The 16275-nt window shown below is 43.4% G+C and overlaps 1 protein-coding gene across 1 annotated transcript in view; it reads left to right on the forward strand.

Moving 5' to 3' along the window:
• The first annotated feature begins 4468 nt into the window (after window positions 1-4468).
• The window catches only part of si:ch211-250c4.3 (uncharacterized protein LOC100535981 homolog), a 31009-nt gene continuing 19202 nt past the window's right edge, over window positions 4469-16275 (forward strand). Inside the window, exons 1-2 of the mRNA XM_068727963.1 lie at window positions 4469-4757; window positions 15228-16024. Coding sequence (XP_068584064.1) covers window positions 4679-4757; window positions 15228-16024 — 876 coding nt within the window. The 5' untranslated portion in view covers window positions 4469-4678. The remainder of the gene's footprint in view (window positions 4758-15227; window positions 16025-16275) is intronic.

A 16275-nucleotide genomic window follows, 5' to 3' on the forward strand; every position in this document is an offset into this window, starting at 1 on the left:
CTACTATATAGCTTCAGTACAATCCCTGTAAAGAAAGTCCAGTATGTGTTACATTCACTTTTAAAGAAACAAAGGCTGAATATCCTGGAAACAATTTGGAAACAGGAAAGGTCTGTGTGAGAGAGAGGTGTGTGTTTTTAGCATTTGACACAACCTGGCCAACAACAACCTATGATGTAATAGCCTGCAATTAAGAAGACATGTGAAAACAATGACAGCGTGTGTCTTCCCTGTTATTGTGAGTTGTTCACTATTGCCTCATTCAGGCACCACTAGCAGTACACTCCAGACAGGATGCAGTGAAAGTTTGTACAGTATTCTAGTCCAGATGTAGATTGAGGTTTATTGATTTAGAAATCTAAAGTCTCAAGAATACACTTCAACACTAACATATGAATGGATTGAGTCTTCAGTGGCTTGTACGAGTGATTTTGGAGAACTTGCCATATTCACCAGATTTCTCATATTAAAATATTGTGGCATTCATCATGTTTATGCTGGAGTGTTTATCTGAAGTCAGAAGCGTTTGCTGAATTTGACGTGACTCTCTACAAGCCCGCCGAACTCAAAACAGAAAGGTGGTCAACTATCTGTAAACCAGCCTCTCTCTCATGTTGTTTCAAACTGTGTGAAACTTTGAGAGAAAGGATGTAACAGGTCACATGTCAACACCTGCAGAGATTGCTCCCATCCACATTTGGGAATAACTGACTATTGTTGCTAGTCCCCAGCTAAGGCCAGAGTGTTATCATGATGTTCGGCTGGAAAGAGATCCGCACCCACAGCTCACATATCTTGTTGTCCAGAGACTGCATGTTCTCAGGTAGCATCTTGGGGAGTGGGGGTTAGCGAGCTCACCGCCTCAGTCAGTCCAGGACCCCGGCTCGCCTGCCTCTCCTCCTCCACTGGGTCTTCCTCCGTTTGGGAAATTGTGAGACCCGAGGGACCCAGAATGAGAAGGTCTTGGCTGTGGTGAGCGCTAGCGTTTTCCTACATTCCTATGTTTCTCTGTCTTCCGTGTGTCTCCTCCTCCCCCGTCAGTCATCATGTCTGTGTCTTGGGGGCGCTAATTACTATTCATCCCCACCTGGCTTACCTGCACACCTGGTTGCAATCACCTCAACACATCCAGCACAAAGCCTCCAGGGTTCCCACCGCTCGTCTCCAGATTGTTCCGTCTACCTCTGTGGCGTTGTGACTCGCGGCCTCTCAAGTGTCTCCAGTGAGCTTTTGTGTCGCTACAGTCTTGCGGTGGTTTTCCCCTAACGTCTGCTTCCTGTGCTTAGGATCTCCTGTCTGCTCCTGGTCTACAACCACTCTCAGTTCCTATCATCCTCAAGCAACATCACCACCACCCAGCCTGCCTCCTGCCACCTCCCTTCTCCCTCCGTCAGCCATTCAAAACTCTTCTTCACTCAGTCGCTGTTTTTGTTTGCGTTCTGAGTCCGCCATTAAAACAACTACGACTCCTTAACCTATACAAAAACTAATTGTGTTGATTGTCAAGTGACAGCAGCAGCAGGAAGGACATCTCTTCTCCACCAGTGGATCAGCCTGTCACAGACGGAGCTCTTTACAAAGCCTGCATGTAACAGAGGAATAGATTTCATCACGTTTTATTTTTGCTCTTAGTATTCCTTCTTTGTTGTGGTTTCGCCATGGCAGACGTACATCAGTGATATCTGCCGTTTCATCATAATTAGGTAGCTTCATGAAAGTGGAGATGGATTTGGTTCTCTTTTTCCTGACTCCTCGTGAGTTCTCCTTCACATCTTCCTGGACCTCATGACGTTTTCCATCGAGGTCAAGGAAAAATTGTTTAGGACTAGACGTTAGGAGGTCATCTTTAGATTTTTGTGGCCGCAGCCATGGCCCTGACCAATCTGGTGACCTAGACAAGAGTTTAGCTGGTGCCCCCTGCATCACGGCCAATTCCACCACCATGGTGTTCATGCTTCATGTCTTTGAGATCGAGCTATGCAGATCACACTTAAAAGAAAAACTGTGTTTCTCAAAATGATAAAGAGGGTTAATCGTCTTTCCACCTTTCCCTAATGAATTTAAGGTGGGAGAAACTGACGTTAACTCTAGCTATTCATTACTCTTATTGTCTTTTTTAATACTGCCACAGACTGCCTGATGGCCTGGTGGGAGAGCAGTTTACTCACTTCTGTTGTGTTGCATTTTGCTAACAGCTAACGGGCTACCAGTACTGCTGTGACTCTGCTGTGCAGCTTGGTGAGCTTCATTTTGCTTTTGGTGTGATTGTATGAAGTGTCTTGCACGGAGCCCGATTACCTGCATACCTCGCTGCTTGTTTTTTGTTTAAATGAAGTGTGTTTGTCGAGGCCTTACAGCCCATCGGTGTCTAGACGGGGCGTTAGCCTACTGTGGGTTGTATTCATTTAATTTGCTAACATTAGTTTTGTCCAGAGGAAGCTAGTCCCACTCTGCTTCTACAGTAATATGCAATAGATCAAATATTCGTTCATCTTTTCCGCACATGTACACATGACCTCTACGTCTGTACTCTAGCTTGCTGAAGACAGACTGACATTACAAGACCATCAGGCAGGGAGGCAGGAGGAGGGAGATCGTTTATCTTCATAGTGATCGGAGAGAGCCGTATGTGGGTGTGTCTGAATTCCACGACTTAGCTTTGTTTTTCTAGTTAGTGAAGAAAAAACAAGGTGATAATGTTTTAAAAAAAAAAAAAGCCAGGCAAGGGGATATCCAGGAAAGCGTCAATATTTTGAAGGAATGTGATATTGAAATAACATCGCTAATAGAAACACAGCCCACTGGTGGAAGACAGATGTTCAGACACACAGTTTGCTGCAGTTTTTTTCACATTTGCTTTCTAAAATGAAGTAATAATGACGTTGTCGTGAACTTTTTATCACATCATCTAATACATACTTCCTGGCTCATGAGAGTTGATGTTTTCAATGATGCTGTCAGGTCAACGGTTCCTTCACGGACACCTGCCGAAGACAGAAAGAAAAGCTCTCTGCTGAAGCAGAGGGCATGATCTCAGCTTTCCCACAGTTTTAACTTCTAGAACACAGTTGATATTTTGACTGATATAATTTTGCATAACCTCAATTCAGATTACTTACACCTGTGGCACATAACTTTAAAATGATGTGAGTTATAAGAGGAGATGGTCCTTTTAAAAATTAAATGAAAAAGACTTCATGGCCTCTTCTATAGACCCCTGTCACCACGTTTTTATTAATGCTTCAAAATCTCCTATAATAGTGATATTATTGGTTGTTCTAGTGCGCAAAAGAATAGAGAAAAGAAAAAGTTAATGAAGTTTGATCACGTGTAAAACTAGCTACAGACATTCATTGTTCCCAGAGAATGTATGCTAATGTTTGGGTGATCACCTGGATGTTCCTCACTAACGTGGTACTTTGTTACTTTGTGCTTCACTTGTACGTGTTTCGTGCTAATTAGCAAATGTTAGCATAATGACATGTTCAGCTAAGATGTGTGAAGGCCAATAGTTGCACACTCGTAGCCTCGACGCAAACAAGAGATTTACTGACTTATTAAATTATGAAATCCTATTTTCCGTCATACTTGTAGGTCAGCACCTCTCCAACGCTGGTGTGTGTTCCTCCTGAACAAAGTTGACAACCATTTAGCACTATCATTGTTATTATTAGCTTGTTAGCTTTGCCATTGTTAGCATGTTAGCATGCTGATGTTGGCGTGTAGTTATTCAAAGTACTGCTGTGTCTTGGTGTATTGACAATAGCCTCAGCTTGAAGACGCACGTTAACACGGGAGACTTTCCAAGATCAATTCTATCCAGGAGAAATCCTGAGACTCTCATACATGTTCTAATTACCTATACATGTCTGAATCAACAAATCAAATACAAATCATAGCCTCTTTGTACTCCATGGAGTAAACTGCCATTGCAACAGAACAATCGCCATCCACTGATGAAGAAGACCCTGCATGTGGCCGAAAGCTCCTCACAAGTTAGTAGAGATGTTGTATTTGTCAAACAACTACTTCCCCGGTCAAAAAAGACGTGTTAACTCAAAATAAACTATAATTCAACCCTAAGTTTTGTGTAAAAACTTGTGTGGTTGTTTTGAAATATTTAACAGTAACAATGAAAATGTCAATCATGTTGTTGGTATAATTTTGCTGTGTTTCACACAGCTTTAGGTTATTCACTGTAGCGGTTTGAAGTGTGAAGCTGTGATTGGTGTAAAGATGGACTTCAAATCATTGAACTGTTCTTGTGCTTCCTATAGCTCTTGTCGCTCCCTGTTGTGTAAATCTCAGTCCGTCTGAGACTTTTCCCTGCTCCGCCTCACTCCCTCCAGCCTCCTCCTCCTCCTCCTCCTCCCCCTCCCCTTCCCCTTCCTCCTCTCATTGCTCTGAGTGGAGCCCAGCCCCCTTTAACTCTTCTCAGCTGGAGCTGTCTGACACACACTCACACACAAGCGCTCAGACCGTCCAGCGGGCGAGGAGACGCAGGTATCATGACCCTGCTCGAGGACAACCTCCACACTGCGTTCCCCAACAACTGAACTTCAAGACGACCTCTTGAACAACATGATGAGGAATCTCTAAAGGGGGGGGGGGTTTCTTCTTTCTGCAACTTCACCACATTTGCATTGTCCTCAACCTCAAAAGGGATTGTTACGGGAAGATGAGTGTGAAAAGGAAGAAGACTGGGCTGGTCATCAGCTGGCAGAAGTCATTCTCCATCCTGGCTCCATGGAGGAAAGGTACGGTCACCTTCTACCTGGTTCTCTGTATTTCTCTCTGGTTCTCTGTCTTTCTCTCTGGTTCTGTCTTTCTATCTGGTTCTCTGTCTTTCTACCTGTTTCTCTGTCTTTCTCTCTGGTTCTGTCTTTCTATCTGGTTCTCTGTCTTTCTATCTGGTTCTCTGTCTTTCTCTCTGGTTCTGTCTTTCTACCTGGTTCTCTGTCTTTCTCTCTGGTTCTGTCTTTCTATCTGGTTCTCTGTCTTTCTACCTGTTTCTCTGTCTTTCTACCGGTTCTCTGTCTTTCTACCTGTTTCTCTGTCTTTCTCTCTGGTTCTCTGTCTTTCTACCGGTTCTCTGTCTTTCTACCTGTTTCTCTGTCTTTCTCTCTGGTTCTCTGTCTTTCTACCGGTTCTCTGTCTTTCTACCTGTTTCTCTGTCTTTCTCTCTGGTTCTCTGTCTTTCTACCTGGTTCTCTGTCTTTCTATCTGGTTCTCTGTCTTTCTCTCTGGATCTCTGTCTTTCTACCTGGTTCTCTGTCTTTCTATCTGGTTCTCTGTCTTTCTCTCTGGATCTCTGTCTTTCTACCTGGTTCTCTGTCTTTCTATCTGGTTCTCTGTCTTTCTCTCTGGTTCTCTGTCTTTCTATCTGGTTCTCTGTCCTATCTGATTCTCTGTCTTTCTATGGCAGCATGTGTGGTCTAACCCTCCCACCAGCTTGTAGTTCTTCTGTCTCATGTGAGGTGAAATGCAGCAGTGATTTCAGTGTTATTTGACCTCTGATGGCTCTCTGTTCAGGGCATTAGTCTCAGTGAGCAGAGGGATGATGAACACTCTTTAACGGAGAAGAAGAAGAGCAAAACACCTTCAGAGCTGACGTAGCTGTGGGTCTACGGGGACACTTTGATGGGAAGAAAATCTGCAGTTGGTTAAGTGAGACTAGCAGCTCCATCATATGACTCAGTCTGTTTCATGAGAGTTTAATTGGAGTCCCAGCCAATTCACTCTTTCTTAAGGGCTATAAACATTCAGTGAACTTTTAATACCCCAGTCTTCATCGTCTCTGGCACCTCATCATAAAACGTCTCATTTCATTTAAAGACGGGATTTTAATGAACACTGGGAGCTGTAAGTACTGCGTCTGGACATGGAGAACTCAGGCCTGTGTTGCTCCTCCTCCATCAGAAGAGAACTTTAACTTATTGATAAGTAGTCAGAAGAGAACTTTAACTTATTGATAAGTAGTCGCAGTACTACTCCATATGTGAGCTTGACCAAACACAGCCAGGGAAGCTGGAGCTAGCGTATCCATTTGTTATGTATGTCACTGTTCCATTAAAGAAGCCTTGTATGCAAAGCTAATAGAAAGTTACATAACATCATAACGGTAAAATATTACAATATGTTGCTTTAATAGAATGAAAAAATAATCATCATTTAAAGTTGCATTAATTGTTTTGGGCACTTGGAGGCAGCAGAACAAGCCGAAAACAAAATACATAATCACCCATATGAAGTTATTGGTTAATGCAAATAATTAGCTATTTACACGCTCCGCCTTTCTAGTCTTCTGACCACTCAAAGCGCGTTAACACTACGTGTCGTCATTCACCCGTTCACACACTGATATTAGGAGCTACCATGCAAGGTGCCACCTGCCCAGCAGGTATAAGTGGAGGTGTTATCTCAGCCTTTTCTGCTGCGGCTGGAAGCTAAGGTTGGTGAGCGCACTGGGTCTGAAGTGAACATTAGCTGACTAGTTGTAAATATAGACAGTACAGGCATTGCGGTTACACTGGAGGTCCATGGAGTGGAGGGGCCCATGGCGAGCGGGATAAAAGGATATGCCCTCCGTCCACTTGTTATAGAAACTATACATTTGATTAAATAAATAATGTCTTCTTTTCTCTGGGACTTCTTGTATATAGTCTAGAGACCGAAGAGCTGAGCACACGGTGTCTCTGATCCATGCTTGTCTTGAGTGCCTGTGCTCTGGGGCCCGTCGTAGACGCCTTAGTGGAGCTCTAAGGGGTTTGCATTCTACAGTACACTCCAGCATGTGTCTGAAGATGATGAAGATGATGATGAAGGTGATGACGCCATGACATGTTCAGCAGTATACAGTTGAACAGCGTTCGCCTGTGTTGAATTAGTGAAATCTCCACAGCGGGAGTTGTCGTCCCTCTTTCTCTCTAATCTCGGCGTCGGGTTGCCTCACATTCCACGAGCCTCATTCAGACATCGCCGTCAGCTTGCCGCACAGCCACACCTGCAGAGCGGCAAATCCTCTGGCCGGCTTGGTGTTAGGGCGGCGGGTGGGAGGAGGTAAATCTGTTCATTGTCGCGGCCGCTCTGCTCGACAGCGGTCACATTGTTTGCCGTGTTCCTCGGAGTGGGAAGAAGAGGGCCATTGATGAGATAACGGTGAACAGTGTTGCTGTTTAGGAGCAGGAGATTGTCCGGGGAGCTGCAGCTGTACGTTCTCCAAACTGTAACAGTAATGGCTGGAATCTGGTGTCCTGTGTTTCATGAGAAGTGAGAAGTTTGTCGGCAGCTAAATGTGTACATATGCGTTTATCTGCCACCAAAACATATGCTGCCAAGTTGATCTGAACAGAGATGTTTTGGTGACAGACGGACAGACGCCCCTTCTTTAGACAGCAGACACTAGAACATAACATTGGTAGAGAGTATGAGTGGACATCATGGACAGAGAGAGCGGATCCAATCACATCACATCCTGCAGCGTTGAATGAAAGTGTCTTTTGACCTGGAACAGAAGTTTGACTAAAACTATTACGACTCAACATTCAGCACAAGATGAGCTCATACTTTATCACAGCATATTAATTACCATATTTCTTCCTTTCTGTTTTATTTCTTCCCTTTTCCAATTATTCCCTTCTTTCTTCAGCTGATATCAACATATGAAAATACCCAAAACTGGAAATATGAGTCAGTACTACTTTCATTCATTCACTTGAATACATTTCTTAATTCATATTCAGTTCTTTAATTAGAGTATCACACCACGGATCGTTTGTTATGCTTGGCCAACAGCAGCTCGCTCAGTGGCTCTACGTTCCCCTCTGGACTCGAGAGTTTTATTTCAAACACTGTCTTTTCAAAATAAACTTCTGTGTTCACAGGAAACCACTCGGTCAGTTTTAGGAAAAGATTGTGGTTTGGGTTAAAGTAAGTCGCTTCTTAAGGACGTTTCATCCATCCGTAGACCCCAACCTCCTCCTCCTGAGGACTTTATCGCTCTCGATACTACGTCACCGGACCTCCTTTACTTCTGCCCTAACTACGGCGGTAGAACGTCGTAGTTTGGACCCATAAATCCTTTCATTTTTGAATATGTTTTCCATAGTAACTCTAGCTCTAGAGTTTCAGTTAAAGTATTTGCTTCATGTGAAAGCACTTTGAGAGTGTTGTGGTGTACGGGCCTCTCTGAACGTCTCACTGAGAAAGCTGCTTAAACACCATCTCCTGTGTTTTGGAGGGATGGGAAGTCAAACACGAAACTGCCTGAGGAAATTAGTCGAAGGAGGTTTTCCTTGAGTTACAGTGCTCCTGCACATTCTTGCCTTATCTTAATGGTCTCTGAGTTGGGGGGGGGGGGGTTAGCTTTGATAAAGAGGGAGTCTGTGTATCATCGTTAAGGTCGATGACGCTATGGTCGAGAGAGAGGTGGAAAACAGAGCAGCTGGGCCACGTGTTGAGAGACGAGTCCAGAGGAACCCCGTCTCCTGGGGTTAGAGGATGGCGATGGTCTGTGTATGGTCCAGCTCCTGACGGGCACCAGAACATGATGCTGCTTCAAAACCGTTTAGTAGAATCACCAGTGTTGTCTGAAGATGTGTCTTACTGTTAAGATAATACTAAAAGTGAAAAAACAAACACACGCTGCCTGAATCCTTTCCCTTCCTAACAGGGTTCATTTGACAGGTGTTCACTCTGTGCATGTTTAACTATATTTAACTTACTCTGTTCAGACAGAATGCAAAGTCAGTTGTATACAAAGTCAGTGGAAAGATGCAAGTAGACACAAATGCACAGAAAGACATTGTCCACAGATGAAATAGCATCGAGTGTCCAGCCTCAAGCAGAGGTGAGGGCTTTGCTATAGAGCTCTCTGTTTTCTGTTCGCACCTGGATGTAGGCTGAGTTTTCCCTCCAGGCAGCTTAGAGCTTTGTTCTCATGGTGTCCATTAGACAGGGCAACAGGGCAAACCACTTAACCCCTTTTAGTCCTGAACACTCTGACTTTGTAAGGAATTCACTTGCATGACAATGCTAGCGCCACCTGGAAGGTGGAATAAACATGATGGGAAATGTGTGAAGCGGTGGCGGCTGGTGGAACGTGTTCTAGGTCGGGCTGTGCCACACCCAATCAATTTCAGCAAACATCCCAGTGTGATAAAAGCTAAATAAGTGATTAGCATGACTGCATCCAGCTAGCCAACCCTTCCTGGTGTACCAGCCTCTACAGAAGCTTCTCATGTGCTGCTTCCCTTTCAGTCTGCTGTCTGGTTGTGAGGTCAGGTTGATCTGGGATCAGCTCTGTCACTGCACTTCTCCTCTCAAACGGGTCTTGGAGGAGAAGTGCTTACGCTCGCCTGCAGAGACTAGTCCTGACGCGCAGTTTGGGGCGATACAGATTCTGCCCCAAGCTGAATGTATTTGAGGACGCTGATTGGCTAAATTGTATGTCACACATTTATATCTTTAATCAGCAATTGGCTAAACTGCTTCATAGACCCGCCTCCTGTGGGGGGGAAAAGCATATATTTTGCGCATATATCAAATTTTACACATAATACTGGGTGCATTTCAAAAACACAAATATTGACAATTTGTATAATTTCAAATTATTTTTTATTTTTTGTGGCTCGGGTGGGGGGGGGGGGGGGGGGGGGCTCTATTGACCAGCCGTCACTGGTCTGAAGGACAGAAAAGAGGCTTAGCGATGGGTGGGGAAAGGGGGCCGTCTGTAATCACATGTTGTGGTTCTGAGACTGGAAAGAGGCTGAGTCAGCCCATGTACACAATTATAGGCTAGACTATCTGTTTGTGTTGTTTGGGAGCGATGAGGACAGCTGGTTCCGGGGGGCGACACCTGTCCGGCTGACGGTGGTTGCTTAGAGAGGATTGCAGGAAAAGACAGGGATTGTTTCACAATAGCAAGAAGTCGGATTACACAGCTGAGCTGGCTAGATGACTTCAGCGTATAATTAAAGAACCTCTCTTTCTTATTTTCTGCTGGTAACACAGGCACTGAGAAAACTACACAAGAAAAGAAGGAGGTGGCAAGTAGAGTAAAAACCAACGCCTGGTGTTTGATTCCAAGAGAAACAATCTGCTCTAATTCAACTTGTGCCAGAATTTATGTTTTTTTCAATTTCCACATTCCTTGGAAAGAAAGCAATTAGAAAGAAATGACTGGACTGTTCAGCGGCTGAACATAGATCGTCTCCTTCTGTTAATTGATAAAAGATGACACAGAGACGCCACATTGGACTTCTTCAGTTGCAGCTTACAGCCCAGAGTGAGTGTGGGGGGGTCAGGGGGTCAGGGGGGGAACGGGCCTGTAATGTGTCCAACGCTCATGCAGGAGACCACAGTTTTTACTTTTTTGATGCTTTTAATGGTTTTGTGTGAAGCACCTTGCTGTTGAAATCCAAATAAACTTGCCTTGCCACAGAACGTGTTTTGACAGATATGCTTTCATCCCGTTAATTAACCTCGTCTCCCGGCATCATAATGTCTGTTGAATGGTCGGTTCGTCGCCACTGGTTCAGACTAATATATCTCAACAACTGTTCGGTGGATTTCCATGAAATCTGGCTCTGACTTCGGTGAAATGTCATCTAGTGCCACCATGAGATTGACATTTTGGGTATTGGGTAAAATGTCTCCACAGCGGTTGGATGGATTGTCATGATATTAGATAGATAGATAGATAGATAGATAGATAGATAGATAGATAGATAATGACAGCTGTATTACTTCTTTCTATTCAGGTTGAAATGTATCTGAGTGAAGCTGTTTATTACTCTCCATGCCTTCCTACAGTATATGGCTGTTAATGTATTACATGTCATCTCTGCTGCCCTGTGACCCTCTTGTGTGAAGCTCAGCAGATCTCCTTACACACTGATTACACAACTGTCTGTATACAGTCACGTCACGTATACATGCAACCAGTTATGAGAGCGTCAGGAGCTGCTGCTGGAGTCTGGACACGGCCGGTACGTCTTTCCATCGCCCCTCAGATTACAGTCCTGTCGAGAGGTTTAGCTGGACTCTTCACTTTGATATACAGTGAAATCTTAAGAGACGCCGTCTTTAGTTCATTTCAGTCATGGCGGATTGGTGATGGAGTTCTACTCAAATGTGTTGCTCTTTCGCTAAATTAGTTTCTAAATTTGAGTCTTTTAGTTTTCTTAAAGCAAGTGATTTAAAGCCATACATATCCTGCAAATCCAAAAGCACATATTATTATTAAAGAATTGGTAACATATAAACGTGCGTTCATCTGATCTTACAAAGTTATATCTTAGCTATATGGTATATTACTAGAACCTATTTTCCCAATTTATATTTCAGGAATGTGGTTTAATGTTGTAATAACAGACACGTTTCTCCTAGATGACTCACCAGTTGTCTGTTAGCAAGCCTCTTAGCTTCATGAATAACTGGACTTAAAAAATGGATCTTCAAGAAACATATTTGTACCAGTTACACATTTCACTGACTGTAGACAATGTTGTTTCTGCAAACCACAGGATACGTTGAACGTCAACGTTTCAGAATCAAGTGAACGTGTCATAAATACGTTTCAAACCGACATTGAACCACGCCGGCAGAAACACACAATGCCACGCGGGTGATGTTGTGAAACTATTGGTTAGGTTTAGGCAATATTAGGCTACGGTTTGGTTAAGGTTAGAAAAAAGGTTTGTGTTAAAATAATAACGTATCAACATAACTAGCATCAATACTTTAACCTGCCCTAGGTAATGTTACATAGAAAGCACAAGACCAACGTTTACTTTTGGTTTCACATGATGCACGATGGTCTCCTGGGTGAAAGTCCTCTGTGTTTGTTTAGACCCACCTCCCTCCCTTCAATAATGGCTGCTCGATGTACATCCTCTTCGCGTTGCTCATTGTAATATCTTGCTTGCTCGGCCCAACGGCAGATATAAAACAAGCAGTGTATACTCCAGAAGAGGACTTGTATATCAAACTAGATGCAATAGAATTATAATAATTAACATTTACTTTGCCTCTGTGGGCTAATCTCTGACTGCAGCATTTGACATGAATTTTGCCCTAAAATGTTGCTGATATAAAGGCTTTTATGAATTTGATGATCTGACACTCATCTGGAAAAACTGAGAAACATCAGGAATAAATGTCAAGTGGATGAATTCTATATGAGATACATGTTTTTTATGAATGGATAATGCCATGGATTATTTACGCCTGTGTCAGCTGGAAGCATTTTGCATTTCATGACTATTGTTTGCATTGCTGGTCACTCTTGTCATTTTAGATCATGCTGTGGTCAGAGGTATTGCTCAAGAGACGTTGATTTAGGCAACCACAGCCATAAACACACAATGGGCTTCACTCAATACAGTGAGGTCAGTGAGGAAAACAGTACGCTTCAGAATGAGGCAACGACAGAAATTGTTGTACACGTTCTTCTATTTTTACCACCGTTTGGCAAAACAAAAAGAAAAGAAATAGTTCTAGTCTGCAAAGAAGAGAAGTTGTTTTGGGAGTCAAAAGCTTGAGTTAAGCAATCTAGAAAGAAAACGTAGCTTGTTGCATAATCGGTTTGTGGCAGAGTCAAACAAAAAGAGCTCACCACATCATCACAGAGTACATGAAGAAGAGTCATTGGTGGACTATTTAAAACACACTGAAGTCACACAGAATCCTCATGAGCAAAGCAAACATACTCAGGGCTTTGACTGCCTTGATGAGGTCACAATGTGATCCAGTTGGAGCGTCAAGAGAGTGGGAATTTCATTTTCTAATAATAACTTCTGTTGGACATGAATTTGTGTTGTCCGGTGTGCTGCTTAACATTAAATTATGTTTGTAAATCCTGCAAAGCATATAGGGAATATAATGTGTGCCATAATGCGGTAATCAACTACAGTCAATATCCCCAACAAGTCCTCCAACTTCAACATCTGTCTTTGCCTCTGAACACAATCACCATATTACCTTTCTGCTCAGGCGACCCGTTGGGGGGTTGCCATTGTGTCAGTCTTTTCCAAAACTGTTCTTTAAGTCTTTATCTGATTATGGATCATGTAAACAACAACGTTTTTAGTTCGGGTTTTGAAAAATACTCATTGACATTGTGTCCTGACATTCATAGTTCATAAGGCAAATGTGTGATTTGAATGAAGAAGTGATGTTATTGTTTCGGAGGAGGTTTGATGGTAAGCACATTCATTATTGACCATATGAGCACTGTGCAAAAGCAGGAAAAGTGCACTTTAATAAATGGCCAAGCTTTTTGTTTTTGTGTTCAATCACAGAGGAAAACACAGACTCTGTTTTAACGGAAGAGACCCGGTTCAGAGCCTCTCGACGCTGATATGGCACAACCAAACACCATTTTATCAGTGTTTTGGCAGAGCTGCTCCTTTTCAACATCAGGGTTACAAAAACATTTCATATTCCAGGAAAATGCTACATCAACACAGCAACAGAAATGTGGGTGTGTTGCTGTTTTCAGAGTGAAATCTTCTGTATATAAACCTGAGCTTCCATTGTTTTCACCAATTTAATACTTCATCAAAAGCAAATATTGCATTGTTTTGTATAAACCTAGTTTAAAGATATTTTTCATTTTCAGACTACGTTACAGTCAAAGTTGAAAACCCAATCAGTTCCAATCAGCTGACATCCTGTTTCTATCTACTCATGTGTGAATCATTCATCATTCATCTGAGGCCTCCACCCTTCAGAATCACAACATCCCCTCTGGACCATCTACACCGCACAACACACACATGCTGCACTTCTACTTTTGCTTTTGCTGAGCCTTTTTTTCAAAACACCAAAGACTTCCACTTCCATTCAAATTCTCACAACATGCTTTGGAAAAGAATCCCCTCCGAGGACTCTCTCCCCCAGAGTTCCCCTCAGAGAGGATAAAAGCGTCGGATTTACCACTTCAAAGAACTTTTAATCTCATATTTGCCTCAGCCAGATCTCCAATTCATGCTGCAGGAAGTCACCCAACCTCCATTATTGTCGAGGTGTGATATAGAACTCTGGAGTTATATTCTTCTAAAATGGTGCTGAGCTGCAGTTTTATTTCAGGCCTTTGACTTAACAACCATAACAACCCCTGAGCTTAATCAGGGTGCCTGTATTTTCCTGGGGAACGAGGTAATGCCTTTTATCCTTTCTCTTAAAATTAAAAAGTTAGAAGGTAGGAACAAATGTCCATTTGATTGACAGAGACATATCACATTTCCCACAGTGAGAAAGAGGAGAGGACACATATGACTGCTTCATGTAATGGTCTTAACTGGAGCTTCAGATCAAAGCTGACCAGGAAGGGGACACTGACACATTGTATGGGTTCTGTGGTATTTGAGTTATAGAATGTAGGATTACAGAATCACCGTCAATCATCCAGTTGAGTCAATACAGATGTACTTTTTGGATGGTGCAGATGATCCATTCACAGTCAAAAGACTGAATCCAATAAGGATATTGGCCAACTGATGCTGGCAGAATGGTTGAAATACCTGTGCTTCTACAGTCTTTCATTTTGTTCTGAAAATGCACTTAAAATTCATTATAGTTGATCGTCAGCCAGGTATTATATAATTTGGCTCTTTGGCACTCTCTGGCAGCCCTAAGCTACACTTTGGCTTAACCTCAAGTATTTCAAGGTCTTTCGTTTCCTTTGAGGCGTATCAGAAACATTTCACACTGTGTGAAAACAAACTGGCGGCCCAGGTATGCAGATAGGGGACACTGTTCTCCCAAGAAAAACAGCTGCGTCAGTCCTTTCAGCAAAGGCCCAATGAGTCAGGTAAGACCTACAGCGGTCAACAACACGTGGGACAAGAAGGCCGTTTGTTTCATCTTTTACACTGACAGTCAATGATGGTTTCTTTCAACTCTGACCACAATTGTTTGCAAATGTAAACCAATACGATGAATGTTCACTAACCTTAATCAAGTAGTTATTTCAACCCAAACCATGCTCTTTCCCTAACCAAGTCTTCCTCTGTGCCTAAACCTAACCAAGCCTTAACTATCGCTGTGTCTTATCCCAAACTTTTTATTTTGTTACGGTGTTATGAACAGTTTTGTAGGCAATGTCATCCTGCCAATAAAGGTATCAGATCAGAAAACACCGAATCAATTACGAACATATTATTGAGGGACCTGTTGAGATGGGGCTTCTAGAATAAATCTATATTTCCTTATCTGTTAAACAGGGAAAGGAGACAGAGATGCGGTACTGGACAGTGAGGTTGTTCTGACCAAAATGAAGCTCTTCAGCAACTTCCACGAGAAGCTCCTGATGGCGGACGACTCAGCATCCACAATCTCAACAGTGTCGGTTATAGAGCAGGAGATCTCGGACCCCACCGAAGCTTCTGAAGTGAATTCCCATCTCGGTGACAAGTCCGGGCAGCTTCAGACGGTGTCTGGCTCAGACTACCTGTCTGCCATTTTCTCAGACTCTCAGCTGACGAGGCTGTACAAGTTTGAGTCTGAGGACTCTGGAGTAGAGCTGCCCAGTGGTGCTAACTCTCCGTCCACCCAGACAGGCTCTGAGCAGAGCTTCATGGTCCACAGTCGGGAGTCCTCCTGCAACTCCTGCAACCTGAACTCTGACCCTACCCCTCTCCCTGATGAACAAGTCACATATGCACAGAACTCTGAGATTAAACAGACACAGGACTCGGTGGATATCAGTCTGAGTACAGCAGTGGATACTCTGGATAATGTCTTCATACACTCAGAGGAACTCAGTTCAGCTGTGAGTGTGGACCTGCACATAGGTGAGGACGTGGACGGGAACCAGTGCCAGGCTTCAGGAATCAGCCCTGAAGGAGATGAGGAAATGTCTGGACAGCTCGAGGAAAACTGTGCTGCAACTGAAAGGACCTGCTTAGAAGGAGGCTGCGATGACATGACGGCCAATGACTTTGAGACAGAGCCTCTAAGGAGGAGTGCCACCAGTGACAGCCTGGAGGAGTACATGGACGAATGCTGCAGGCTGAGTGAGGTAAGAAGATCATGTCCAAACATCCACCAATCTATCCATCCATGTTCTGCACTTTATATGGGAGCAGGCAAAGCGAGGTAGCCTAGATGTCCTTCTTCTTAGTACACATCCTCCAGGTCTTCCTTGGGGACCTTCCTTCCTTGTTCCCAGGCCAGATGGGACTAGCTTTATAACCCGTCCGGGAAGTTCTTTGTCTCCTTCTGGTCTTGAAAACGTTTTCTCCATAAATGTTATCCTCAAACATTTGCAAA

This window comes from Cebidichthys violaceus, unplaced genomic scaffold, assembly GCF_023349555.1.
Source record: "Cebidichthys violaceus isolate CVI_PGR_0920_01 unplaced genomic scaffold, fCebVio1.0.p SCAF_10, whole genome shotgun sequence".
Lineage (NCBI taxonomy): Eukaryota > Metazoa > Chordata > Actinopteri > Perciformes > Stichaeidae > Cebidichthys > Cebidichthys violaceus.